At 43.7% G+C, this 27,064-nt stretch overlaps 3 protein-coding genes across 8 annotated transcripts; 2 read left to right on the top strand and 1 right to left on the bottom strand.

Annotated features, from left to right (window-relative positions):
* The first annotated feature begins 1,316 nt into the window (after positions 1–1,316).
* On the top strand, positions 1,317–9,443 carry ric8b (RIC8 guanine nucleotide exchange factor B). The gene is made up of 10 exons (XM_017423017.3): positions 1,317–1,593; positions 1,965–2,012; positions 2,109–2,732; positions 4,190–4,284; positions 4,748–4,898; positions 5,185–5,280; positions 5,383–5,527; positions 5,613–5,757; positions 5,843–5,962; positions 8,135–9,443. The coding sequence occupies exons 1-10, from the start codon at positions 1,510–1,512 to the stop codon at positions 8,241–8,243; spliced, it is 1,617 nt and encodes a 538-aa protein (XP_017278506.1). The 5' UTR covers positions 1,317–1,509; the 3' UTR covers positions 8,244–9,443.
* On the bottom strand, positions 9,442–20,843 carry si:dkey-103i16.6 (SIRT1 domain-containing protein). 5 transcript variants are annotated; one of them, XM_037978106.1, is made up of 8 exons: positions 20,710–20,843; positions 12,941–13,181; positions 12,393–12,569; positions 12,084–12,316; positions 11,005–11,105; positions 10,770–10,931; positions 10,477–10,689; positions 9,442–9,893 (listed from the first exon to the last, which is right to left on the bottom strand). In XM_037978106.1, the coding sequence occupies exons 2-8, from the start codon at positions 13,168–13,170 to the stop codon at positions 9,690–9,692; spliced, it is 1,320 nt and encodes a 439-aa protein (XP_037834034.1). In that variant the 5' UTR covers positions 13,171–13,181; positions 20,710–20,843; the 3' UTR covers positions 9,442–9,689. The 5 variants fall into 5 exon arrangements, with proteins under 5 accessions (XP_037834034.1, XP_017278508.1, XP_024863142.1 ...); XM_017423019.3 differs by lacking the exon at positions 20,710–20,843 and adding an exon at positions 18,723–19,032; XM_025007374.2 differs by lacking the exon at positions 20,710–20,843 and adding an exon at positions 17,563–17,763.
* tmem263 (transmembrane protein 263) lies at positions 20,832–26,999 on the top strand. Of its 2 annotated transcripts, XM_017422966.3 has the most exons (4): positions 20,832–20,969; positions 23,484–23,584; positions 24,207–24,273; positions 25,984–26,999. In XM_017422966.3, the coding sequence occupies exons 3-4, from the start codon at positions 24,207–24,209 to the stop codon at positions 26,268–26,270; spliced, it is 354 nt and encodes a 117-aa protein (XP_017278455.1). In that variant the 5' UTR covers positions 20,832–20,969; positions 23,484–23,584; the 3' UTR covers positions 26,271–26,999. The 2 variants fall into 2 exon arrangements, with proteins under 2 accessions (XP_017278455.1, XP_017278454.1); XM_017422965.3 differs by lacking the exon at positions 23,484–23,584 and having other exon boundaries at positions 20,836–20,969.
* The last annotated feature ends 65 nt before the right edge of the window (positions 27,000–27,064 follow it).

Raw genomic sequence — 27,064 nt, 5'->3', positions numbered from 1 at the left:
TTGTTTTTTTGCAGAAAAGTGAAGTTTGTGAACAACTGAGGTGAAGAAGATCTGTGTTAAGAGCAGGAAACATATTTCATGCAAAGTGTTTTTATTCTAAGCGCTTAATTAAGCTATTAAAAAAGAAAAGATGCGCTGCACAAAAGCTCCTGTTGAGTTTTGGTGATATTAAAGATGCTCTCTCCTGGCTGAAGCTGCACGAAGAAAGAAACCTTCAGCGGATATTGATGTTGACACTCAGGTTGGGTGATTAAATCGCTTTTTGCATCAAGCGAGTCGTCTGCATTCAACGCCTCGGCCGTGAATCCTGCAGGATTCTCTCTCTAATAAATAAAAACCACGGTCAGGGGTGAAAGGTCACAGGTCACGGGACTGAGGTGCAGTGACCCCATCACAGCAGGACGTTCTCCTCATAGAAACAGTCTCTACAACCACCACCCCCCACCTCCCCATCAATGTTGTCACTTGAGTTTATGAAGATGGAAGAAAAATTAAACTTTTCTCTTTATTTATCTATGGCAAGTGAAGGTTAAACAGTGAAATGTTTCTGCATTATCAACAGCAATATTACAACAAAAAAAATTAAATAAGTATAGAAAACTGACATTGCAATCAATATACCATAATGTATGTCTGTTAGCAAAATATCTCATGAGCCACTGAACAGATTGTAATGGAACTTTCAGGAAATAATCACTGGATGCACATTTACAACTGATTAACTTTTGGAGCCGACACAATTCAAAATGGCCGCCACAGCTAACTGATATTACAAAACACAAAAATGGCTATAAGTCAGTCAGTTTCTCAGATATTGATCTCACATTTGGTGTGGAAGTAGCTGAGACTGATCCACAGAACATACTCTAAGTGTTACTCGCATCGTGCAAGATCTTTGCTTAAAACCTTAGCATTATCTGTTGAAGTCAACCCTGTTTGTCTGTTAGCAAAATATCTCATGAACTACGGGGCGGATTTTAATGAAACTTTCAGGGAATAATCAGTGGATGTTAAGCTACAACTCATTAACTTTTGGAGTCAATCCAATTAAAGATGGCCGCCACAGCTAATCGACATTATAAAACACAAAAATGGCTATAATTCAGTCAGTTTTATAGATATGGAGCTGAAATATGGTGTGGTAGTAGCTGAGAGTCTTCCACACAGAGCGTGAGCGTACGAGCTGAGAAGTCTGTAGTTTAATGTGTTTAAATCGTTTTACTGACAGTGTAATGTATGTAAACGATCTTTTAAAAGCAGCGTCCCGCCTGATTGTTTTGGGCACGTTTCCAGCCCTGGCGCGTGTTTGCTAAAACGGACGGATGCGGTGCGTGTGAAGCTGGAAGTCATTTATTATTAATTAATTTCGCCCGAACATGAAGAGACGGAGGCGGTCAGGGGAGTTTCCCTGTTTGACAGCAGCATCAGCTTAGCCCCTCGCTGGCTAAGCTAACACCGAGCACGGTTCCAACCAAGCTAGCTAGCCGTGTCGTGCTCGGTCTCCGCACCATGGATCTGAACACCATCCTCTCGCAGCTTGAGACTGCAAACGAAGAGGACGCGGGGGAGCTCCTGCGCCGCTACAATCAAGAGGTAAATGCTCGCGTTTCGTTCAACCAAAACAAACATAACAAAACAAAACAAACAAACGGGGATGCTAACGCTAGTAGCTAGCTAGCTAGGAGAGCTAGCTTAAAGTGAGCTTCGCCTCAGCGGAGCGGACCAGCTGAACAGAGATTTCGGGAACTGTCAAAGTGTCTTGTAATTTTTTTACACATTAATTGTGTGAATGAATTAAACTGGGCCACGATTCGCTCTCCTCAGAACCAACATGGCTAACATGCTAACCCTGCCTGGGTAAGCTGAGCAACTTCATGTTTCTTAGGAAAATGTGAAAGCTGTCTTTCTCAGAGAGGTTTGTTTGTTTTTATTTACTGCCTCATGGTTGTCTTTTCCTCTTTCAGAACACTCAGACCTTTAAGTTTGACCAAAAGGAAGAAGCCCTGCGCAGTGTAAGCCTGCTACACCCAAACTGCTGCAATCAGGTGACTGGAGTGATGTGGGTTTATTTATTTATATTTATCTGTTTCACTGTGTCTCCATGTCAGAAACTGTGTCAGGGCGTACTGATGGTCCTCAGGAAACAGATGCGGCCCAGCTGTCAGAAGGCGTGCCTGGAAACCCTCCGCATCCTGTCCAGAGACAAGCATGTCCTGGCCCCTGTGGCCACCAGGGAGGGGATGTTGGTCCTGACTGGGATGGCAGGGCTGCAGACGGGACAGGAGGAGGCCCACGACGACCAGGGAGGCTCCTCGCAGTCCGAGGAGGAGCAGAGGGTGGTGGTGGAGGCCCTGAAGTGCCTGTGCAACGTGGTGTACAACAGCCCGGCGGCTCAGCAGGTGTGTGTGGACATACAGCTGGCTCGTGGCCTGTGTGCCAGCCTGCACTCGTCCAGCTCGTGGCAACACGAGGTGGGGCTGTTCGTACTGCGCCTCCTCTTCCTGCTGTCCGCCCTCCGCCCCGACGTGAGAGGCGTCCTGAGGAAAGACTGCCACGCCGTGAGACTGCTGACAGAGGTGCTGGAGCACACCCTGGATGTGCGCTGGGTCGGCACCTACGAGGCTGCCCCCCCGGGCCCGGAGGCCCGGCCTCTGCCCGCGGAGAACAACGAGCGGGCGATGGAGGCCCTCAAAGCCCTGTTCAACCTCACGCTCTCTGAAGCTCGGAACGAGGTGAGCGGGTTGGGTCTGCTGTTTCATTACAGTCGAGATTCACACCTCTGTTGGTTTGTGAACATCTTCAAACAGGAAGTGGGGTCAGAAAGGTCAAGATGAGCCATGTCTATAGTAATATAACCAAGATCTCCATTTTTTTTATTGCAACTATTTGCAAAAGAAAAAAGCCTGAAAGAAAATTTACTATCTTCAATATCAGCCCCCTTTTTGTTGCCAGTTTAGTCTGTTTTCTAGATTCCTCCTGTGAAAAGCTTGTGGTTCTGAGTTTTCAGATTCTCATCATAAAGGTCACAGTAAACCCATTTAAGCTTGGACAGATTTAGCTTTCCCAGTGTTAATTTGTGGGTGTTTATTAGGTATAATTTTCCCGTCGACCATGATTTTTTTTTTTAGCTTCAGCTGTTTACAAGATAAGCTTCGGTGCAAAATTTAATATTCATTCTGCAGGATGAGTAACATAAGCTGTTAGAGAGCGGTGCCTTTCAGGAAATTATCTTTTCTTTTTCTTTAACCAAAACTTTTCTCTTTTCATCTACTTCGGTTCACAGAACTGACTCCGATTCTCGCTGATCTGACCACAAAGTAATTTTGTGATTTTTTTTTTTTTTTTTTAGTTGATTTTTTATTTATCCAGTGAGTTGCTTTTTTTTTTCTTTTTTTTGTTTTTGGTTATTATTTTGGTTTTCTATTATCTTAACCTCCATAACTTCTGGTAACAATCATTTGATAGCTGTACTGAATTAAAAAAAAGCTTTTAATGACTTCTTCTGTAAGCATTAGTGTATTTATTTAGAGAACTTTAAGTGTTTAGAGGAAACTACAGCAGCTTTGAACCAGGTTTCATGGATTTGTTATGAAGTGTTATCATTTGTATGACCCAGACTTTCTAACACAAGCTAATTAAAGGTAATGAAGTTGGCTAATTAAGATAATTAAGATTATTGTCAACATTTAGTGCTACTTTAAATTGCACAGAACGACGTCGGGGTCTGCAAAATGAACCGGCCTAACAGAATCTGAAATCTTTATGTTTAAGATTTATATTACTCATGCGATCGTTTCAAGTCATCACCAGATTTTTTTTACCTAAGCTGCAGTCGTCCATGAATATGTTTTGCGTTTGTTTGTGGTTTTTCATGCGTTTGAGGCAGTATGAACTGCAGCTTCTAACAGACTGTAAGTCCAAACAGCATCCATTGTAGTTTTTTTTTAGGATTACTGCTCTCCTTCTAGATACCCAGATCCTTTACTCGGTTTTCTCTGCTGCCGTGGCTCGTAGATTCATTTATTGCCTCGATAAAATTCAGTGTTGCTGTTTTGTGCTTTTAGGGGTTCACCTCCAGCCTCCATGTCCTTGTTTTATTCATTCATTTACTCATTTCCCTAATTTCACTGGTCTTAAACAAAGTTTCACCCCTCTGAGTCAGTTTTTTTGCACGTGCTCTGTTCGACAGGAGGACGACCACCAGTTCCGGCTCATAGCTGCCATCCTGCGTCGCCTGTTGATGCTGAACACCGAGACGGAGGAAAAAACAGAGGAGGCTCACAGGTAGGACTCTGCATGAAAAACGCCACGTGGTCCTGATCTTTACGCCGACTATTTCCCGTTGAAAAAAAGCACACAGATCGGCCGAGTTCGTCAGCGCCTCACAAGCTAACCGGCTCCAACTTTGATGCAAATCTTGTCAGTTTCATAAAAGCCATCAGCATCTTCCTTTTAACGCTGGAATGCCAAGAATTTGTATCTGCAGCCTGAACTTTAGTGACCGCCAATCGTCCTGAACTCCTGCGGCGGTCATGGGAGTTTGACCTTCTGACCGGCTTTTTTTTTTTTTTTTTGTAATTTGTCTGAATGAAAACACGACTGAATAGGAGAGGAGTTTCAAAAAGGAGTCTCCATGTTAGACACACTTGTACAAAGCTGTGATCTTTTTTTTTTTTTTTTTTTTAAAGAAACCCTGTTGGTCCAAAGCTTTTATCTGTTGCTCATCTTGAAGCTGTTGTGTTTCCAGCCACGCCGTCAACCTGCTGAACAACCTGCCCGTGTCCTGCCTGGACGTGCTGATCGACGTGCCCGTTCAGGGGGGGCAGGAGAAATACGGCGGGAAAAACGTCGAAGTGGTGCAGGTGCTGCTGGACTTCATGGAGAAGAGAATCGACAAGGTGAGGTTCAGCCTCTGTGGCAAATACAGGTGGAGTTTATGGGTTTATTGGAGCTTAATTTACAGCTCTGTATTATAAAGAAATGGAAAAAAAAGAGAAGTATTTAAAGCTTCACTGGTCTATGAAACATTTGGATGGAAATACGACTTCAGTTACATTCTGTTCAACAGCTCGGACACCAGTATGATTTAGCTGCATTGTTAAAACTTCGGTGGTGCCGTAGTGTTTCCTGCACATCGTTCTTACGAAGAGCTTGAAGTGTTTGTGTTTGTTCGACTCCGAGCAGGGCTCCAACTACAAAGAGGGTTTGACTCCAGTGCTCAGCCTTTTAACTGAGGGATCCAGATGTCACAGGGAGATCCGCAGATATCTCAAAGCTCAGGTAAATTAAAAAAAAACGAAGACAGCAGTAAATAATGGAGTTTCAGTGACGATTAGTGCTTATACAATACTGTGAGAGATGAAAGTTCCTGTTTTGTTTCAGGTCCTTCCTCCACTGAAGGATGTGAAGAACAGGCCGGAGGTCGGCAGCACCATCAGAAACAAGCTGGTGCGCCTCATGACGCACGTCGACATGGGCGTGAAGCAAACGGCCGCAGAGTTCCTCTTCGTCCTCTGCAAAGAGAGCGGTGAGTTGGGACGATCCTTGGCGTGTGTCCGGGTGTTCGATCTCTAAAGCATCACTTCTCTTTGCTCACGATGGCACCTTTTTAGTGGACAATCTGTTGAAGTACACTGGATACGGCAACGCAGCGGGACTCCTCGTGGCTCGAGGTCTTCTCGCAGGAGGAAGAGGAGAGACGCAGTACTCCGAAGATGAAGACTCGGACACAGAAGAGTACAAATCTGCCAAACCTTTGTGAGTCGGCGGCTTGTTTTTTAAACGGAGAGCGCGTGAATGTGTTTGTAGATCTACATGAGGCTCTTTCATTCCCGTTTCCCAGCATCAACCCGATCACCGGTCACGTGGAGGAGCCGATGCCCAACCCGATCGAGGAGATGACCGAGGAGCAGAAGGAGTACGAGGCTGAGAATCTGGTCAAGATGTTTGACAAGCTGTCCAGGTAACGCACGAAAGTGGAACAGAGCGCATGACTCTTCGAGTTTGGGCTTCAGAGAAATGTAGCATCTGCATGAAAAGACGCCACCTACAGCGTCGGATTGGTTATAAATTATACATGTTTCTAAATAACGTTCAGTTCTGCAGATGAGCTTTTCAAACTGCACTTAACTCCAAACAGAGGAGCAAACAACTCATTTCAGTAAAGACCAAAGCAGCATCACAAGTAAAACATGACCAGAAACAAGTAATAACGACTCATATTTGTTATAAGAGAGGCCATAAATGATGAACCTGATCAGAACAGACTGCATCACCTCTAATGTGTTAAATAACTTCCTCAATAAATGCAATACGAGTTCAGGTAAATATTTTAATTTTTTCCCCCATGGTTTAGATTTGTAAAGTTCATTTAGTTCAGGAAGAGACATTAAAGTTTGAAGCCAAGAACGCTCCAGGAGCATCATTAGACGCCACTAAAACACGTAGGACAAATCAGCCTTAAATATGAGCTTAACTTTTACAACAAGAGAAGAAGAGCTGTCAAAAAAATAAAAGGCAAAAAGCGTAGAAGAAGAGCAGCCGCAGGAACCAGGATGTAGAAGCAGAGAGCGAGTGAGAAGACAGGACAGAGGTGAGACACATCGCTGCGGCGCCAAGCGTTGATTGGCAGCCGGCGATGGGGTCAGAGGTCAGAATAAGGTAGTTTCTGACACGTCAGTCGTCACCTGTGTGCTTCGCCTCTTAACTTGTAGATGAAAAACAGCAGCTCAGATTAAAAACCACACTTCGTAGTTTGATTTAAAACGTTAAAAACTAGAGAAACAGTAAAGACTCGAGTCAGATGATCTTTTTTCATATTTCTTTCATCCGGTGTTTCCTCAGCAGAAGGTCCTGTTGTGCTTGCGTTGACCTTTCCCTTTGTGAGCGGGAGGCTAATGCTACCTGCAAGGAAAAGGTGACGCCGAGCATCCTCCCTGCCAACCGCTTCAGCCTCAGAAGAATCTGCTGCTGGTGGACGCAGCTTCAATTAGTCCCGCAGCATTCAGCTGGGGTAAATGGGAGCTCGCCGGCGCGTCGCTGCAGCATCATTACCACCTCTGCGTTAATTAGCGCCTAATTGGCGAGCGGGGCCGACTCGTGGGCTCTGGTTCCTTTATGTGCCCCTTTCAGGTTTTTTTTTTTTAATACCACGCGTTCTGACTTAAGTCCCCTCGTGTCTGAAGAGCCAATCAGCGGTCAGAAAGAGGAGCGGGCCGAGACGGAGGCGACAACGAGACGAACCAATTTGGGTGGAACGCGGATGAAGAGGAAGAGACACGGCTGAATAAATGCGCAGACATAAGAAGGCAGACCTTGTTATTGTCAGGCCCGCAGGGCGTTGAGCCGTAATGAGACGCGTGTGGCCGGAATAAGAGGATTCCTCCCCGATACGTCTTCTTTCTTCTCCTCCTCCGTGAAGGCGCAGTGACGGCAGAGAGGTGCCTCCATCAGTACAGGTGCTAAGGAGATCGCTCAGCTCCCCGAAAGAATCTGCTAACCCGTCCTCCAATTAACACGGAGCACCTGCCGACCCCTCAGGCCTCCGCCTCTCCTGAGGGGGGCAGATCAGATTTTTATTTATTTTTTTGCTCTAATTGGGGCTAAATGTTGTTTGTTTTGTTCTGCTGTTTCTTCACTGATCAATCTGCTGCCGGTTTAAATTTTTTTTTTTTCCCTGACCTTCGTCCTCAACGTGTGGTTTTCCCACATTAAACCCTTTCATTCCCAGGAATCACTCAAACATTCATATTTTAATCTGTCAAATCAACTCAAATGGTTCTCCCTTTTTTTTTTTTTTTTTTTAAATCTTTGGATATTTCTCAGATGACTCGTCTCGGAGGCAGCGGTGACACACAGGGCAGGTGTAATTGGATTAGGATAGAGGAGGCAGTGGTGGCTTTGAGGAGATTAGCGCGAGTACTGATCCTGTAATTAAACTGCCACAGGGAGGGAGGATGGTCAGACAGGCCTGGTTGTCTGTGAAAGGGTGAGGGGGGGTTGTTGTATGAGGGTCCTTGAGATGTGCATGAATAAAGAGCAAACCCTCGTTTGCAGATACAAAGAGGCCCGAGCAGGGAGGCTCTTCAGGTTCAATCTGAGCGGATCTGATGTTTTTGCGTTTTCGTCTCCGCAGGCAGAACGTCATCCGGCCGATGGGCGTCAGGCCGGACGGGACGTTGGCGCCCCTCGAGGAAACCCTCTGCGACCCTCCCGAGGAGAACTCCGAATCGGACTCGGACTAGTGCGCTCCGTGTCTTACGGCCGCTTCTCCCAGACCTCGGCACGCCTGGCGGACGCTCCAGTGGATCCTCAGAAGCCACGCCTCCACCGAGACTGGATGTGGTCAAACTGAACTGTGACATGCTGCACTCGAAACGGGAGGCGGCAGAAGTAGCACTAACGCTGTACATTGAACTGGGACGGAGTTTCAGATAGTTCGGCACGTTAAAGGCTGAAAAACGTTCATGTGTTTCCGACGGGCGTCTGTTTGCGACACTCTGCAGGGTCATTAATCGTTCTCCTGGTGTAGTTAACGCAAACTTAATGTATAAAAGAAGGACTGAAAAGAAGCTCTACTTTCTTAGCCTCATTTTGAATGATTTTTGGGGTTTGGGGAAGTGGGACATTGTCTTTATGGTTACTGAGGCTTCACTTGTTCTCCTGCTCCCTGAAATGGGAAGGAAACAAAAAAATAATCTAAATTTTTGCTGGATTCCTAGTTTTTAACTGCAAACACTGTTGCCAAGGTTTGATGAATCATTCCTTCACGCTGGCTTTGTTTTATATTCCTCATTTTCAGGTTTTATCTTTGTGTCGTTTGAGTGTGCGCCGCAAATATCAAAGTGCAAAAAACGCGATCGACGGGACTGTAGAGGTTTTAAAATCGCGCTGCTTGTTGAACGTAGAGGATAGTGACGTAATTTAAAGAGGGAAAAAAAACTGGCAGCTCGGTGTGTCTTAATTATTGTGAATGAAACTTTCTGAACTGGTGTTCACTTTATGTTTAGGAGAGAAAGATGAATTTTTGACAATGAACAGCAAAGACTTTTTTTAATTTGCCAGTTTTGCATAATTTAACATCTAGTTAAAACGTAGGACGAAAAACGGTGAAAGTTTGTCTCAATGTAATCAAAGCACACGTTTCACTACTGCCTGCTCACATTACAACCTGTTGAAAGCTCACATATTTATATTTCCCTGCCCTTAATGTTTGTTTCTTGTAAAAATAACTCTTACAGACTTTTCCTCGTGTTTCTGCTTTAAACCCTTTTTTCATTTTTCTGCCACAAACACTTCGGAGGTACGGTCAAATTGCATGCATCCGGGAGGGAAGCCTACAGAATATTTTCGGTTGTTTTTTTGCGTACTGTAGGCAGCACTACGTATTTTATTCGGAGGGGAAAAATTCCACTTCGAGTTCAAATAAAGTGGAGACCAAGGATGGTTGTCGTCTCGACTCATACTTTATTAACTTTATTACACAGAGAACGCAGTCATTCATTAAATATTGCTAAGAATACAGTGCATTATTCATCATAAAATAAGTATTTGCCTCTAACATAAAAACGCAGGAGGAAACGGTTACTAGTGTTGTGGAGGGACGCTTCCTTATGCTCCATAAAACCGTTCAGATTTACATATAAACAAACACTCTGGATTAAAAACAAAAACAAACAAACGGTGTGGCGTTATTTGCTCGCGTTGGACGACGTGGAGCTTTTGCTGTCCGTCTCAGAGTCTGTGTCCTCACCGCCGCTGCCGGCTCCTCTTTGATCCCGCGGTCCGGACCCGGGTGTCCCCGCGCCGCGTTCAGGTTCTGACGCAGCGGCGGCGTCCGGACGGAACGTTTGAGTGCTCTGCGACGAGGGGCTGGTTACCAGAGCGGGCAGGCTCTGTGGGGGGAGGGAGTTGGAACAACACAAGACGAAACGTTAAAAAGGTCTGGTAGGAATGCATGTCGCCCGCCGCCGGTCATGCCAGAGTTTAAGATCACCTTCTGTTGAGAAAGGATGGCGTTTTGGTCAAATATATATAGTATAAACCAGCTAAATTTGAAGCCATTTTTGTTTGTTAAGGTTGCATATCTGCGGCGGCCATCTTCAAAAGTGAATCAGTTGTAGGTCTACGTCAGGGGTCTCCAACCCTGGTCCTCGAGGGCCACCATCCTGCATGTTTTACTTGTTCCTCTGCTCCAACACACCTGATTTGAATCAATGGGTGATTAACAGGCTTCTGCAGAATGAAGAGGTAATTCAACCTCTGAATCAGGTGTGTTGGAGCAGAGAAACAAGGAGAACATGGAGGATGGTGGCCTTCGAGGACCAGGGTTGGACACCCCTGCTTTACGTCAATGAAAGTTTCATATTATTTTGCTAACAGTACAATCAAATACATGTGGCCAATAGATTAAAAAATAAAATACTGCTGAGTAACTTTAAGCTGAACATTTTCTGATTTTATCGGCGCTGAACCCACCAGCAGCTCCTGCCTCTTCATCAGCTCCTCTATTTCGCCGCTCCAGCCGAGGAGTTTGGCGAACCTTCGGACGGTTTCGGCCAGGTCGCCCAGCTCCATGTGGTCTCCTCTCCGCAGGGGGACCCTCTCGAAGGGGCCCACAGCGTGCCGGTTCAGGAGGAGGCGCGGCACCGTGGAGCGCACCGTGTTCACCAGGCTGGCGAACGGCTCGATCTGAAAAGCGGAATCGGCCGTTAGGCGACGGCGCGCGGGCGCCACGGCGTGCGGTTCCACGACATGCTCTGAACGTTTACCTGCAGGGAGGTGCCCATGATGATGAGCAGGTCCGCCTTAGGGAAGTCTTCGGTGTGGAGGAAATACTTCTGAGGGAGGTCCTCCCCGAAAAACACCACGTCTGGTTTGACGGTGGCGGCGCAGAAGGAGCAGGTGGGGATGCTGTCGTTCATTATGGCCCTCTGAAACACAGATTCACAGCAGGATCACGTGATGAATCATCTGGGTTGGGTTTTCGTCTGGTCGTGGACATACTTTAGCCTCCTCGGAAGGATACGGCGTGTAGCAGAGGTGACAGGAAGCTGTGGCGAAACTCCCGTGGGCCTCGACCAGCTTGTCATCCGGGACGCCGCAAACTGAGAGGAGGACGACTTTTAGAAACGTTCATAAAGCAAACAAGCTCGTCTGTTACGAGTTATATCAGTAAAAGTTATATCAGAAATTTAAAGCTTTTTCACTTAAATTGACAGATTTTCTGTCAACTTTTAAACCATCAAACAGTCTAAATTTACTGTGTTTGTTCATCGGATCAGTTTTTCTTTTAACTGCATGTAAAATTACTGGATTTAAGAAGGTTTAATTCCCTAAAATTAGTTTATTTATTGGTTTTACAATGCATCTCGTGAGGATACTACCCCAAAAGATATATTTATGTTAACTAATTTAGCTAACTAAATTATTATTAACCCAACCTGCAAATCTGACTAAATGTATATCTTTTTATTTATTTATGTCTTCATGAGCCTGAACATTAAATAATCTGTAATCTGACCTTAAACCCTCCTGGTAAAAGGAAGAAGCAGTCATCATAGTGACTTTTTATTTTTTATTTATAGTCAAAGAGAGAAACTCCTGTTTTATTGGTGCAACGTTTAGAAATGTTGATTTTTTATTTTTTTTTCCAGGTATTAGAAACTAGGAATGTGTGCTCTTTTTCTCCACACTTTTAAAGACTGTAGGAACCCTAAAAACATAAGTTTTTTTTTTAAATCTAATTTGAAGACACTGAACTTGACGTCAGAAATTTCACTCTCAGCCCTAAACTCAAAGACGAAATAACAGATAAGAAAGCTTTATATTTCAAAAACGGACGTGATTAATTAATTACCAAAGTGGCTGCAAATAATCTTTAATCATCAACTAGCTCTACTTTTGAAAACCCTAAAATAAAAAAGGTATTTTTTTTACATCTATTTGGTGATTTATGTAAAAAAAATTAACAAATTGAAATAAAAAGTCTCTAAAAACCAGATTCCTCAACAAAGCAGTGATGGAGATGTTTTAGAAGATGATACGTTTGGAGATATGCGAGTGTGGACGTTGTTCTCACTCACGTTTCTCCAGCCCGTCGATGTTCTGCGTGTACACTCGGCGCAGCAGCCCTTTGTGGTGAAGCATGCGGATGAAGTAGTGGATGTAGTTGGGCCGGTGAGCGCCGGGGTACAGAGCCTTGGCCAGCAGGAAGAAAGGCTGCGGGTCGTTGGAGAAGAAGTCGATGTTGAAGATGGCTTCTGGGTAAGGGACGTTGTACTTCTCCAGGTTGGCGTAGAGACCCGTCCCCGGAGTCCTGAAAGGAGGAGGCGTTTTGGTTCAGACCGTTCGAACGCATAGCGGGTGGAGGGCGGCGGCGTTTAAACACCAACCTGAAGTCCGGGATGCCACTGGCCGTGCTGATCCCCGCGCCGGCCACCACCACCACGTTCTTACAGCGACCGAGCTTCACGAGCCGAGCCACAGAGGACAGGCCGCTCCGGGACGTGGACCCCGAGGACCGGCAGCTCGGTACGGCGCCGCTGCTGGATCTGGACCGCTTTTCTTTACTGCGGAAGAAAACAACACGACGCCTCTTTAATACGTTTGATTCCTCTACAGAGCCTGAAAGCAGGAGAAACTTCCACACATTATTCTTTAACGAGCCTCTTAGAACCGCGGACGGACACAGACCCGGTTCTGAACTGGGTCTTTTTGTATTTAAGGGACAGAACTCCTAAAAAACTCTTTCTGGGAGAATGTTTTAAAGGCAGACACTAACATTAAACGTATTAAAACTCTTTGTAGTTTACTAAACTGATTATATCACATTTAGAAGCACCCAGTGAGGTATCAGAGTATATAATCCACAGCAGCACCTACATATCCTTTTGAAACTGAGATCTGATGTTTTTATGTTGCTGCAGTCACAGATCTTCACCTTGTGGGTACAGCGTCCACACTGATCTGGCTGAGGTCCTCAGCCAGAGCCGAGTCCAAATTCCTCCTCCGCTGTTTCCCATGCAGGCTCTGACCCGGGTCCTGGGGCTCTGCGGGGTCGGGGTCGGAGTGCCGGGTCCTGGTCCTGGTCCTGGAGCTGGACCTGAGGCTCGTCCGGCTGTCTGGAGGCTGGGACGCCTTCTCATCCCAGCTGGATTCGGATCCGTTCATTTCTGCACCGGCTGCAGGGAAAAAATAAAAAAACAAACAAATAAAACCAGTGAAAAGTTTATTTTCAACATCAACGAAAGAGAATTTATTTATTTTAAATATTCCTTTTTACAAGTTTAACTGCTCGTTAATTTTATTGCTTTTTAAGAGACGTATTAATAACATGAACGGTTTTATTAAACGATCTACAGACAAATTTAATTCCTCCAGAGAAACAGAGATCTCCTTAAGTCCTTCAATGTCCCTCAAATGTTCTCTTTGAAAGCTGCTTCAGCTATACTCGAGTCGTCTTCATTTACTACTTTTAGCTAGCATTAGCTCACTTTAGCTACTGTTCTGCTACTTTTAGTTGCTGTTTTGCTGCCTTTAGCTTGTCTTTTGCCATTTTAACTAGACTTTTGTTATTTTAGGTTTTAGCTAGCCTTTTAAAAATCTTTGCTAGCCTTTTGCTACTTTTAGTATCACTAACCTTTAGCTAGTCTTCTTTTAGCTTTTAGCTCATGTTCCCATTTCCCCCTCATTACCATCTCAATTTCAGCTTCTTCAGAAACTTCGACTGTCATTCGGCGCTCAGTTTCTCTCAGTAATTAGCTTTTTTTTCCCAGCTGCTCCTCTTCTTCGTCTTTAAAAAGCCGTCAGACTGAAACATCCCGCCGTCTCTTTGCACAGAGGGAAGCTGAAATGTTTTAAAACTGTCAGCAGCCGAACAAAAGCTAATGGCTGCAATATATCTGCTGCTCCCCCCCACCGCCTTCAGCAGCTATGCTAACACGACCCGCAGCTGTGGCAGCTTTACTGTTCGGACAGAACCGAGAGGCGAAACAGAACCGCAGATATGAGTCAACAAACCCAGCTGGGAGAGGAGCAGGAGGAGGAGAAGGAGGAGGAGGAGAAGATGGCCCCTGAAGGGCCCCGCAGAGGAGATAAATGATTTATAGACGAGTTTCAATAAAGACAGAGCTGAGGAGCAGAGAGGAGGAGAGATAGGACAGAGGAGGGAGGAGAGAAGGAGAGGAGGGGAGAGAGGAGGAGGAAGGAGGGGAGAGACCTGTTAGACCCCGAAGATTAAAATGAACAGAAACAACAACAACCAGGTAAACAACAACAACAACCAGGTAAACATGGCCGTTTATGTCAGATGTTTCAGGAAGCAGCAGAAACGTGAACATCTCTGTTTACAAACCAGGAACCAAAATAAATCTGCAGATATTTTCATTTTAGTTGCATTAAATCCTTTCACCTCCACCACCATCATCATCATCATTAGGTCAGTCTGAGTTTTAGCTCCTCCTCCTTCAGAGCGACGCCGTTTATCCTCCTCGTCCTCCTTCAGGACTATTAAAAACTCCAGGAGGCCGAGGCCCTCCGCTCAGAAAGACGGGCGATGAATCACAGGCCCGGTTATTAAAGCAGAACCTCGACCCGACCGGGGGAGCCATCAGGACCGGACGGTCCGCTCAGAACCCGGGAGAACCAAGTCCAGATTAAACTGCTTCCAGAGAAACGTTCAGCCTTTCATCAGATGAAGCCATGAATGTGTTATTATTCTTTAATGACTAATAAATCCCTGGATGAAGGACAAAAGGCTTTAAAAGGATTTGGGCGCTCCTCTGTCTCCCCCCACCTCTCCCCCGCCTCCCCTTTCAGACTGAGACCCTGTCCCAGAACCGGACCACCAGGAGAGAGCTGCGAGGATCAGAGCTAAAGTTTAGCTACGAGACAGAGAGAGAAGCCGAAGGACTTTGTTGATTTTGTTGAATGAAACTGTCAGAGTCAAACAGGCAGAACAGAAGCTAAAATCAGCTAAACGGAGACGATAAAGTTAGCTAAACACAAGCTAATAACAGCAAAACTGTGGCAGAAAGTTACAGAACCACAGCTAAATGCTAAACGTAGCAAAACTAAAAGCTAAAAACAGTAGACAGAATTACCAGAACAGACGCTAATGTTAAAACATTAGCTGTTAAAACAGGTGCTAATGTTAGCAAAACTGCAGCTGAAAGCACCAAAATTACAACTAAACGTATCACAACAAATGCTAAAAAACTGTAGCTATCAAAATGACAGCTAAAAGCTAAAAGAAGCAGAGTGGTAGTGAAACACTAAAAGCAGAAAGACAGTAGCTAAAAGCTAAATAAGGAGCAAATCAATAGCCAGAATCAGCAAAATGATAGCTCCAGTCAGCAAAGTTGCAGCTAAAAGTAGCAAAACATCAGCTAAATATGAACAAAACTGTAACTAAAAAGAAAAGCTAAAAGTAGCAAAACAGAAGCTAAGAGCTAAAAGGGGCAAAAGAAAAGCTAAAAGTAGCAAAAGAAGTGCTTAAGCTAAAGTCAGCAAAATGGCAGCTAAAAGCTAAAAAGGAGCAAAACTCAGAAAACTGTTGCTACATTTAGCAAAACTGCAGCTAATATTGAAACATGTTCTAAAGTTAAAATCAGAAAAACATCAGCTATAATGAGCAAAACAGGAGTTAAAGGCTAAAAGGAACAGAACCGCAGTAAAAGCTAAAAGTAGCATAAAAAGAGAAACAGGGAGAATGTTGAAGCTGGTTTCAAAGAGAAACATGTTTTTGTTATTGGAAAGATCTGGATGTGTTTCTGTGGGAATCTTAATTTAAATCTAATTAAATATTTTGAAAAGTTCCTGAACTCAGGTCTCAGCGCTCCATGAGTCCTGGAGCTGAGCGCTGTGGCATGTGAAGGGTTAAAACAGCAAAAACAATAAAGTGAATCCTGAAGCCAGTCCTTAAAGGAAGCTCGGCCTTTAATCTGTTTATTCACTTCCTTTCAGGATCCAGTCCAGGTGTTTTTGTCGTGAACGTTTGGCTCATCGGAGCCCGACCTCGCTCTTCTTCGCTCCGAGCTACTGAGACATCTCAGCCTCGTCCAAAAAAAAAAAAAGAAAAGAAAACCAGACTTGGTTTGAGTTTAACGAGGGGCTTTTTCCGCCGCGGCCCCAGCGTTTAACCCTCCGAGTCGAGGAGGGCCAACTTTGATTTGCGCTGCACGCCCCCACCACCACCGACCCCCCAAAAGCAGGGGGCAGCATCCGGCAGCCTGGTCACCATGGAAACCTCTTCATTACCGAGCTGAAGAGGGAGCAGCGCCGCGTCCTCCCTCCCCACCTGCTCGCTAATGACACATCACTCTGTGGAGCATCTTTGTTGGCCCCTCCATTCACACAAAGAGGCCAGTCCTAATTTGTGTTAGTATGTTGTTTGCTCACACACAGAGGAAGGTGGGTGGTGTGTGTGTGTGCGTGTGTGTGTGTGGACGGCTCAGTAATGACTCCTGTTTTGTTGCGATTTCAAAGACGCCCTGGCACTTAATTAAAGACAAATCAAGTATCAATATCAGTTCTGTAGGGGCGTCGTTTAATTAAATCTGCACCGACTTAAAGCGCCCGCTGCCGCCGCTCACAACCGATTATTAAAAAGGGCGTTTAAAAGGCTCGAGGGAATGCCTGTCGCCTGCCACCGACCAAGCCAGGCTTTGGGATGAAGATCATCTTATCAGGAGCTATGAAAGGGAGATCTCTCAGCCTCCGCCACGCCAGCTTTCAGCTCAGCAGCTGTAAAAGTTAACTGAGCTGTAGCGGCGGCGGCCATCTTGGATGGGGTTGACTCAATAAGTTACTCGGTTGTGGACGATCGGCAGCGAGGCTGCGGACAAACAGTCGGGCAGAAACATCCCCTCTCACTTTCTGCGGAGGGCTATAAAGAGAAAACCATTACTAAGATACATTTTTTCATGTTTCCATTCAGCATAAATATATGAAAACAAACAACCACTGTTTTTAGAGTTAACCTGACCCTTTAATATCTGTACACTACTTATTTCTTTACAAACCTGAGAGAAAAAACAATCCTGACATCAGCAGCTCAGTTAACAAACGACCAAAGATCAGTTTCAACGTTAAGCTATTAGTTAATTTAATGAGCCAGAGTTATTTTTATTTTAAAAGGTTGTTTTTAGGAGTGTGCGACAAGAGGCTCGGAAAACCGGGAAGGAAGCTTCCTGTTCTCAGTGATGCCACACTGACACCTGCTGGATGTTTTGACTCATCGCACATGAAGAGCGGGACGTGCAGAACAACAACAAACTGAAGGAAGCCGACACACACAGACCAGCGTCTGCGTTTTCACCAAACTGCCATCAGGGCCAAACGTCGTCGAGCTCAGAGTCGATATCCCCACCGAGACGGAGGGGAAGTCGAGAAAACGCCCAAACTGGGCTTCGGTTACGTCGACAAATAGGTCTGAAATAGAACAAAGAAACGGGGACAACAGAAGCAAAACCTTGTTTCTGTTTGTGGCTCAAAGTCTGGAGGAACTTTCCTCCGAACCAAACGCCAACCTCGGGCGAAAACGGGGTGCATCCAAACACAAACCTGGGCTGAGGGACATCTGAGCGGCGTTCTGACCTTTAAAACGGGAGGAACTGAACAAGAACACAGCAGAGACGTCTCCTCCTGTCCAACAGCTACACCTCACGGACACTCCGAGGACAAGAAACAGATCAGGGGGGTGGCCAACCCTGGTCCCGGAGGGCCGCCGTCCTGCAGGTTGGACCCGTTTCTCTGCTCCAGCACACCTGATTTGAATCAGTGGCTGATTAACAGGCTTCTGCAGAACAGGAAGTGGCGATTTGACCTCTGAATCAGGTGTGTTGGAGCAGGGAAACAGGTAAAACATGCAGGATAGTGGCCCTCAACGACTGGGGTTGGCCCTGAAACAGACAGAAGGGAGGCAGGCGATAATGTTTTTGCACTGTGTCTGTCATCAAAATATCTGACGAACCACTGGATGAAACTTTCAGAGAATAACCACTGGCTGTTCAGCTGATTAACCTGATTCAAGATGGCTGCCAGGTGACCTAAATAGACACATAAATGGCTATAACTCGGTCCATTTTAAAGATATATTCGGTGTGGTAGTAGCTGAGAGTCATCCCCAACACGTGCTCTGAGTGTGACCCGATATATCAAGAGATTGAAACATAATATTTTCAAGGTTTGACCAAAACTGCTGCAACTTTCTCAGCTCTCCTCATAAAAGGATATTAGTCCAAAAACACAAAAGGCCTTTAATTAGTAAAGTATGTAGCCTTAATGAATACTTCCCTGAGCTTAACACACCTTTAATTTGAAGGTTTTTCCTTCTCCTCAATCAGAAACTTCACCACGTCTGTTTCCAAATTGGATTTTTTTTTAACTTTCTGGTGCCATTTTTTAAATTCAAACATTGGCTGAGTCACTTCAGGGCTTCCTCTGAATTCTCCTAAATGACCAAGTATTCTTTAGGTTTGCACTCTTTTAAAAGAAACAAACAAATCCTGAACTTTCATCCAAAACATCCTGCAGGTTTCGAAACATCCCTAAGATAGATATTAGTTTTCTAAATTGATCTTCACACTGAAACTCTAAAGTAAAAGAGCAAGTGGGCGGATGTTTTAGGTCTGCAACAAATACATGCGACTGATTCCTTATTTTTTAAGAAAGTACGCGTTTTATAAGCCTTAAAGAGAAGTGATTGTGGTGTCATGAGCTACCTGTCTCCTCCCAGACTGCACAGCTTCTGAATGATGAACACACGACGACAGATGGGGGGAAACTCTGCCGGGTCGGTCCGGATGTCTGACGCCCAAAATAAGAGCTGTCTGAGCGGATTTGGACGCTGAAGTCGGAGCCTGGTTCTCGGTGGCCTCCAGCACGCAGCGAAATAAAGTTGGGTTTATTTGTATTAAAAGTATCTCCGGCGGCTCCTTCCTCCACAGCACGCAGCCCAAAGGGACGACAGGACAGAGGTCTCACTCCGACGCGTTTTCACCGCACGAAGCGAGTCGCTGCGAACTCCGGCGGGAAACGGGCACTTCCGCTTTTCAAATTAAGAGTTATTCAAAATAAAGCAGTGACGCACTAAAATCTCACAATTACGAATTATATCACTTGAATCTGTTTAGCTGCGCTTCATATTACAGACAAGAGTATTACCTTTTCCAGATTTTCCTCATTAATGATTATGAGTCTGATTGGGTTGTTTGGTCAAAAGCTTTATATTTCACGAGGAATGAGTTCCTGTTATTTGTTTTGTTCAGCTAAAATTTGTTTAATTTGCCTAAAACAATCCTTCCTTGATGATTCATCACCCTCCTTTAATGTCCGTTTTAGACTGAGATGATCTTATGTTGAGAAATGTTACGTCAGGCGTAATCTCGCGCTCAGAGCATGCGCTGTCAGCGACTCTCAACTACTACCACGTCGAGTTTGAGCACAATGTCTACGAAACTGGCTGGGTTATGGGAGTGTTTGTGTCTTGTAGGGTCAGGTGGCTGTGGCAGCCATTTTGGATCAAGTTGATCCTCAGATTTAGATGCACATCCAAAGATTATTTCCTGAAAGTTTCATTCAGATCTGTCCAGTGGTTCATGAGCTATTTTACTAACACACAGACGAAGTTGACTCCGACTAGTTAATGACACACACATGCACAAACACTATCACTCAGCTTCTGCCCTTCACCGGTGAGTGATAAGAATCCATTACCTCCAGTCCACTCAGATATTGGCACACTGCAAACCACGTTTTTGGACTGAGTTGATGCACTTTACATGAGGTAAAAATTACCTATCTGAGCAATTCTGCAGCACCTGTGTGCAGCTTGTGTTTTAACATGAATCCATTCAGCTGTTAGTTCTACAGAATATATATGAGCTGCTGACGTGCAGGAAAATATACACTGTCACTCAAAGGCTTATTATGGGTCCCCGGGTGCAAAAGGCAACCTCAGTGCCAGCTTCTCTGCTTAGCAATGTTTTAGTTAATTAAATAAAATAGTATTAAAAACATGTATCCATTCATAAGTTAACCTATGTGTAAGATAAAGGCATATCTGTACTCATAATAATTCAGTGCATGGCATGTTAGTTTTAACGCAAATGTTTATAGAACATAAAGTGTTCGCGGGTAATAATGAAGTCATTATTGTTTCAGATAATCTGGGAGTCGATTTTTAAAGCATTTAAGATTTATTTGTCAGATGCGTTACAATTCCGATTGGGGGGGAAATGATGACTGTTTTCAAAGTATGGCACAACACATCTGTTTTGAAATAGACGATCTTTGAGGTTCGGTTTGTACGTCACTTTCGCCTTTAGGAAGAAGGGGCGGTGCTCAACGTTTAGATCCGTATTATAAGCGCTTGAATTCAGTTCTATGGAATAATTCGTACTGTCCCGCCAACTGGTACCGCTTCTTTACGGATTATATCCTAAAAAGCAATGCTTCCTACAAATAGTAGTTGATTATTTGTTCTTGCTCATCATCATGAATTAAAGCTACTTAATTTAATTTTATGATCTCACAAGGCGTTCTTGGCCGCTGATTTTAATATGAGCTGGAATAACCGTTTTAAGGCCTCGTCCTCGTTTTATTTTTGTCTTGACGTGAAACCATCTCAGAGTGGGAATTCATTCAAATGTCATAGAGTGAGCCATAAGATAAAGCGTATATATTTTAAGCCCCTTGGCTATAATTTACCTGTCCGTGTGCGTGTTTTTGTTTTTTTAGAAGCCCATCAGATAGATGGGTAGACGGAGCTCCAGCGTACCTCCGTGTGTTCTGTGGGTGGAGATTGAGGACCTCCTCCTAAAAAACAGTCAACACAACCCAGCTTGGCTACAAGGGAGCTTCGTTGTTGCAAAAATCGAGATCTGTTAAAAAAAGAAAACAGTCGGGTATAGTCCCTTCACAGATCCATCTATTTATTGGACTGGTTAACTTGCTACCATTAAACAAAGGTGAGTATTTTTAGATTAACATCCGTTTTTCTGTAACGCGAGTCAGCGATAACTTTTGCTGGACCACTTTTAGTGAGGGAAAAAAAAGGGGTGGGAGTCTCGTTAGCTTAAAAAACTGCACAATTTCGTAATAAAACTCGCTTCCCCCCCCCCCCCCACATTCCCCAAATGTAGTTTTAGGTATCGAGCGCTACCGTTTAAAATAAAAACGTTTAAATGTGGCGTGTTTACGTGACGCACGCGAGCTAGAAGATTCTACAGTTTTTTGTTTTCTTTAACGTAAAAAGCGCGTGCGGTCAAAACTGGACGCCGATAGCTGCTTCAAAAGTGACACTTATCTGTTAACGTTTGCGTAGGATGCTTTTAAAACTAAACACCCGCGGCTTGCCCGGGTCTGTCTTGCAAACATTTCGTACAAGTTAAAGTTAAAAAAAAACAAAACCGTCGTTCGGCAGCTAGCTTGAAGCATTTCGGCTTCGTCGTTCACTTTTAGCTAAAACGATGCGTTTGAGTGCTGCTAACCCTGCTCGGATAATTTCAACCTCCCTTCTAACTTGTTTTTTATGGCCTTGGCGCGATAACACTATGCTTTGGGCCCTTGTATGCGTGCGTGTGTTCGTTTTGTCTGTTAGCAAAATATCTCACGACGAACCACTGTGACGGATTTTAATGAAACCCCCAGAAAGTCACAAACTGTACCTCCTTTAAAGTTTTATGTCACATCTATTCAAGATGGCCGCCACAGCTGAGCAAGCTTTATAGCTACAACTCATCCAGTTTTACACACATTGACCTAAAGTTTGGAGTGGTAGAAGCTGAGCATTATCCCCAATGCCGCACAAATGAGTTATATTTTAGCCTAAAACTTCAGCATTAGCTGCTGGTGTCAACTCTGCCTGTCTTGTTAGCAAAATATCTCATGAACCACTTGATGGATTTCAATGAAACTCTCAGACATTAATCACTATAAGTGCATCTGCAACTCTTTGACCTTTGGTGTCAACCCGATTCAAGATGGCCCCCATAGCTAATCAACCTTAGCCGGCACAGAAATGTCCATAGCTCGTTAACTTTGAGTTAAATTGAATGGTAGTAGCTGAGAGTCATAGTCAACATGAGCTTCAAGCCCCGACAGATCTTGCGATATCGCAGATATTAACAAGGTTTGTCCCTTGTCCTCATAACACGATCTTAAATAAAAACTCTGACGAACAACGAGAGCTGTTTCCTTAAAGGCCGAGTCTTTATTAATGAGGTTTTAGTCTTCTTCGTGGTTTTGTTCAACATTTTAACATGATAAAAAAGTGGGGGTTTTTAAAGCAACACCTTGGGATTGATCAAACGTCAGCATAAAACAACTAAACCTGTCAGATAAAATCACTGAAGTCACAACTGTTCAACAGAAATATTAGTGAAGAGATAAAACATTCATGTTTTTTTACAATTACTGTCAAAGAATTTTAAAAATTAATACTAAATCAGTCTAAATATTCAACTGGAACTGTGTATTTTTAATGAATATTTATACTTTCTCATTGTAAAAACTCTTCAAGAACTCTAAACTTATATTCCATATATATATATATATATATATATATATATATATATATATACATACATACAATTAAAGTATTTATAAAAGTGGAGTCTTCAGTTTTGATGCTTAATTATTACTGTTTTATCAAACTTAGTTGTTAGTTTCTAACTCAGGACTTCTAGATGAATTTGTAAAGACAGTGTGAATTTTTTCAAGAAGAAAAATTAGTTTTGTTCATAAACGCTCTCCTTTGATATAAATAACAAGTAAAGCGTTTTTTAAATGCTTTAAATCAGGGTTAAGGATTATAATGAGTCTATGAAACTGAGAAACTGAGAGATCCTTTGAGGTTCAGCCCGGTCTTTGTTTTTTCAGTAAGTCGTGAGCTGAGAGGTTTTTGCTTTTTGTCCCTAGAAACCCTTTAAACCAGGAGGCAGAAAGAGTCGGTGATATTCTGTTTTTTAACCTATCGTTCAGCTCAGACTGCGAACAGGTCTGCCTTGTTTTGTTTTTTGTATTCACAGCACACCCAAAGAGCACACTCCTTTATTTTCTTCACACACGGCAGTCTGCTTTTACGACTGACGCTCGGTTAAAGTCATGCTGCGTTATATAAAATCATGTCGGTCGAGGGGGAAAGGCTTCTGTTGACAAGAAAATGGTCAAATCTGTTTTAAATTTCGGCGTTCTGTCAGTGTCGTTTGTATAAAATCCCACAGCCTCAGACGAACAGCGTGACGTTAAGCCCGTTATTCAGGAGCTTGTAGAACCACCTTTAGTCGCAGTAATCTGAAGTGTTGATGTATGACTCTGTCAGTCTCACAGACTTGTTGTGGAGTTTTGTCCCACTCTTCTTTACAACGTTGCTGTTAGAGAGCTGTCATCACTGCACCGGCCTCTTTAAGTATCTGGATATTTGTCGTGAGCGTCACCGGGATTCATACTTTTTTTACCGTACTTTTCTATATTATCAACAGGATTATTGTCGTGTTGTCCGGCCCAAATTTTTGGACAAGTTTGGGATTTTTTCCGACACACAATTTAACATTGTATTCGAAAACGCTTAAAGACGGAAAAGGTAATGAATGAGCATCAATCCTCCACCTCCGTGCTTGACAATTAGTGTGTTGTTTGCATGAATATGCTGTTTTCTACATATGTGCATCGTGGTCAAATGTTTTTTTTTTTTCTAATCCTGTCTTAAATTTAACCATAAGAGTCAGAGTTGTGTATTTCTCTCAATGTTGCACTGTCTGACCTTTCCGCTTGTAAATAGTCTTATTGTAGATCATTTGAAAATGGGCGTATACCTCTTACCAAAAGAGATGTACTTTTTCTTCACAATCGTTCCTCGTGCCTTTTCTCAGAAATATTGTGTTAACACGCACCTAAGTGCTCCAAACCAACAAAACTTGTTTTTACAGAGGTGCACAGCCTTTATGATTTTAGTGTATTTAATTAGTAACACCCTGCTTCTGTTTACCTCCTTAATGCGTATGTCAGCAGCAAGGATGTGTTTAGCGTGACGCTCTGATACGTCATGTGGTTTTTTTAGGTTTGTGCATGCGGCGAACGCCTGTCACTACCCTGCTTTTAACCTGTTTATGTCGTGCAGATGGAGGATCTCTGTGTCCTGTAATTGTAATTCCACGCTGTGGTTCTTTGTGCCGTCTTGGTGATGATGTTATTTATATTCTCAGATGAGTCAGGCGGAGCAGGTGCCTGAGGACGCGCCTGCATACCACAAAGATGAGCCGGGAGCAACAGGTAAGCTCGGCTCAAAGGACATTTGAACAAGGGCAGGTTTTCGTGTCGTAGTTGTGACATCAGATGGCTCACTGTGTCAGAGGGTACAATCCTCGAGCTGCAGAGGAGGTAAAATGGAAGCGCTGGGTTGTACAACCACAATTCCACTAAATATGGGTTGTGTAAAATGTAAATGCAACGATTTTTAAATCTCATAAACCCATATTTTTTACACAATGAAACAAAATAAACACATCAAATGTTAAAACTGAGAAGTTGGACATTTTGGGGGGTAATGATAAGACAGTTGGGAACTTGATGGCAGCAATACACGTTTCTCATTGTGGAACATCAGTCTGTAAAGATCGGGACCTGAGGAGAGCAGCTGCTGGAGGTTTTAGAGGGAAATATTGCCCCATTCCTAAAGGATTCTAGCTGCTCAACAGTTCTGAGTCTTCTTCACTGGAAGGAAACATATAATGTTCTAAAACTTCTATATTTTATTCTGCATCGATGGTGTCTTTCCAGATGTGTAAGCTGCCCCCACCAGAGGCACTAATGCACCCCCATACCATCAGAGAGGCAGGTTTTTCAGCAGTGCGCTGATAACAGGCCTGATGGTCTCTGACCTCAGATCAGTTCTCCTCTTAGCTTCAGTTTATTTTAAACTTTGGTTCAGAGAAGACTGCAGCGTTTCTGGATGATGTTCACATCCGGCTCCTTTGCCCGATAGAGCTTTAATCATCATTTTATAGATGAAACGGTGAACTGTGTTCACAGACAGTGATGTGTTGAAGTGTTCCTGAGTCATGCAGGGATGTCCAGAATAGAACCAGACCTGTTTTTAAAGCAGCGCCGCCTGAAGGGCCTGACGATCACAGGACTCCAGTATCGACTTTCAGCCTTTTGAGCTCAGAGATTTCTCCAGATTCTTAAATCTTTTGATAACATTATGAACTGTAGATGATGGGATATTCAAATTCTTCCCAGTTTTTACACTGAGGAGCATTATTCTGAAATTGCTCCACTTTTTTAGACAGTTTTTTTTTAAACTTTTGTTTTATATCCAGTTTTCTTCCTGACCTGTTACCGTCTGACCTCATTTTTTGCAAAACGCTCCTCCGTCTGTTTCTTTTTAGCGCCACTAAACCTTAACAGATTTTTGTTGCCCCTGTCCCAACTTCTGTGAGATGTGTTGCTGCCATGAAATTCAAAATTACCTTATTTTTTCCCCAAAACAAAATAAAAACAGGCAGTTTTTATTAGTTTCAACACTGATGTGTGTACTACATTCCACTGTGAACAGAATGTGAGTTTAGGAAGTTTGAGAATCATTGCGTTCAGTTTTTGTTTACATTTTACACACAGACCAACGTTTCCAGAATCTGGGCTGTGAGTATAATATTGCTCATAGTTTTGATAAATAAATGTCCTTAAAATATGTGAATTTAAACACATTCTGTAGTGACATACAGTAATTAGATTCATGCTACTGTTTTAACATGCACAGACAGGCTTAATATGAACTTAAACACAAAACCATGTTCAGGTGAGGGCGTCTCAGCCAGATTATCTTGTTTTGTTTATTTTATATACTTCTGGGCTCCTTAAACTGCCTGATCTCTGTGCGTGTTTCTTATTATCAGACTCAGCTTGTTCTCTCTCTCTCTTCTTCTCTTTCTGTTCCGTACGTTTAACCTAAAATCGCTTGCTTTTGTCGTTTTCAATCAGACACCGACAAGGACCACCCGCAGACACAACCGGGCATGTTTGGAAGGCTGGCGGGGGGGTTGTACGGAGCCACGAAAGCCACGGTGGGCGGGGTGGCCTGGATAGGAGGGAAGAGCCTGGACCTCACCAAGACGGCCGTGTGCACTGTAGCTGCTGTGCCTGCGGCGGGAGTGGGGCTGGTGAAAGGCGGAGTGTGTGCCGTGGCTGGAGGAGTGACCGCCGTTGGCTCCGCGGTGGTCAGCAAAGTTCCCATAGGTGGCAGCAAAAAGAAGGACAAGTCTGACTGACGTAGGGAGGGGGTGGAGGACAACGAACACACAGCTGAGGTGCACGGCTCGGGCTCTGTTTGGTCGTCTGTGAGCTGGAGGAAACGAGCCGCCAAGGACTTAAAAAGTTCAGTGTCCGAGTTCTGGTGTCGGTTTTGTGTTACAGGTTAGACATCTGCGTCCGTTCAATTATGTGTCCCGAGATTTATGTTAAAACAAAAACAGTATAACAGAGACTTCGCTGCTCTTTTTTTTGTTTTTTTGTTTGTTTGTTTACAGCAAAGCACACCAGAGGAAAACAGAGATATGGAAGCTTATTGCATGACAATCATTGATGAGGTGTTTCCTTGGAGATGCGAGTATTTCACTGTTAAATGTCCTTGGAAATGCCAAGTGTGGCTTTAGATTTACATCCCTTCAGCTATTCACATTAGTTCTGAACTGACATTATCAAAACCGTAGGAATTACATGCTGGTTGATGTTTGAGAGGTTTTGTTGTTGTCGTTTTTTGTATGTTTCATTTCAATTAGCGTTTCTCTGACTTCGTTTCGCCATCTTGTGTTTATGTTCTCAGCTTACTGAAAAGCCCTTCCTTCCTGCGTTTGATTATTTTTATTACAATAAACATTACTGTACACACACAGATGATTTATTGTAACGAACATGTTTCCTAATAGTATTCATTTCTTTCTCACTCCATTAGATATAAAGTTTAAACTTGTTTAAATAAAGCGATGAAACTCATTTCAGAAACCGGCTGGCATTTTTGTAGTTTTTACAAAATAACGTTTCGTAGATTCCCTTAATACTAAAT

The sequence above is a fragment of the Kryptolebias marmoratus genome, linkage group LG11 (genome assembly GCF_001649575.2).
Source record: "Kryptolebias marmoratus isolate JLee-2015 linkage group LG11, ASM164957v2, whole genome shotgun sequence".
Lineage (NCBI taxonomy): Eukaryota > Metazoa > Chordata > Actinopteri > Cyprinodontiformes > Rivulidae > Kryptolebias > Kryptolebias marmoratus.
This window is presented reverse-complemented; position numbering and strand designations above follow the sequence as displayed.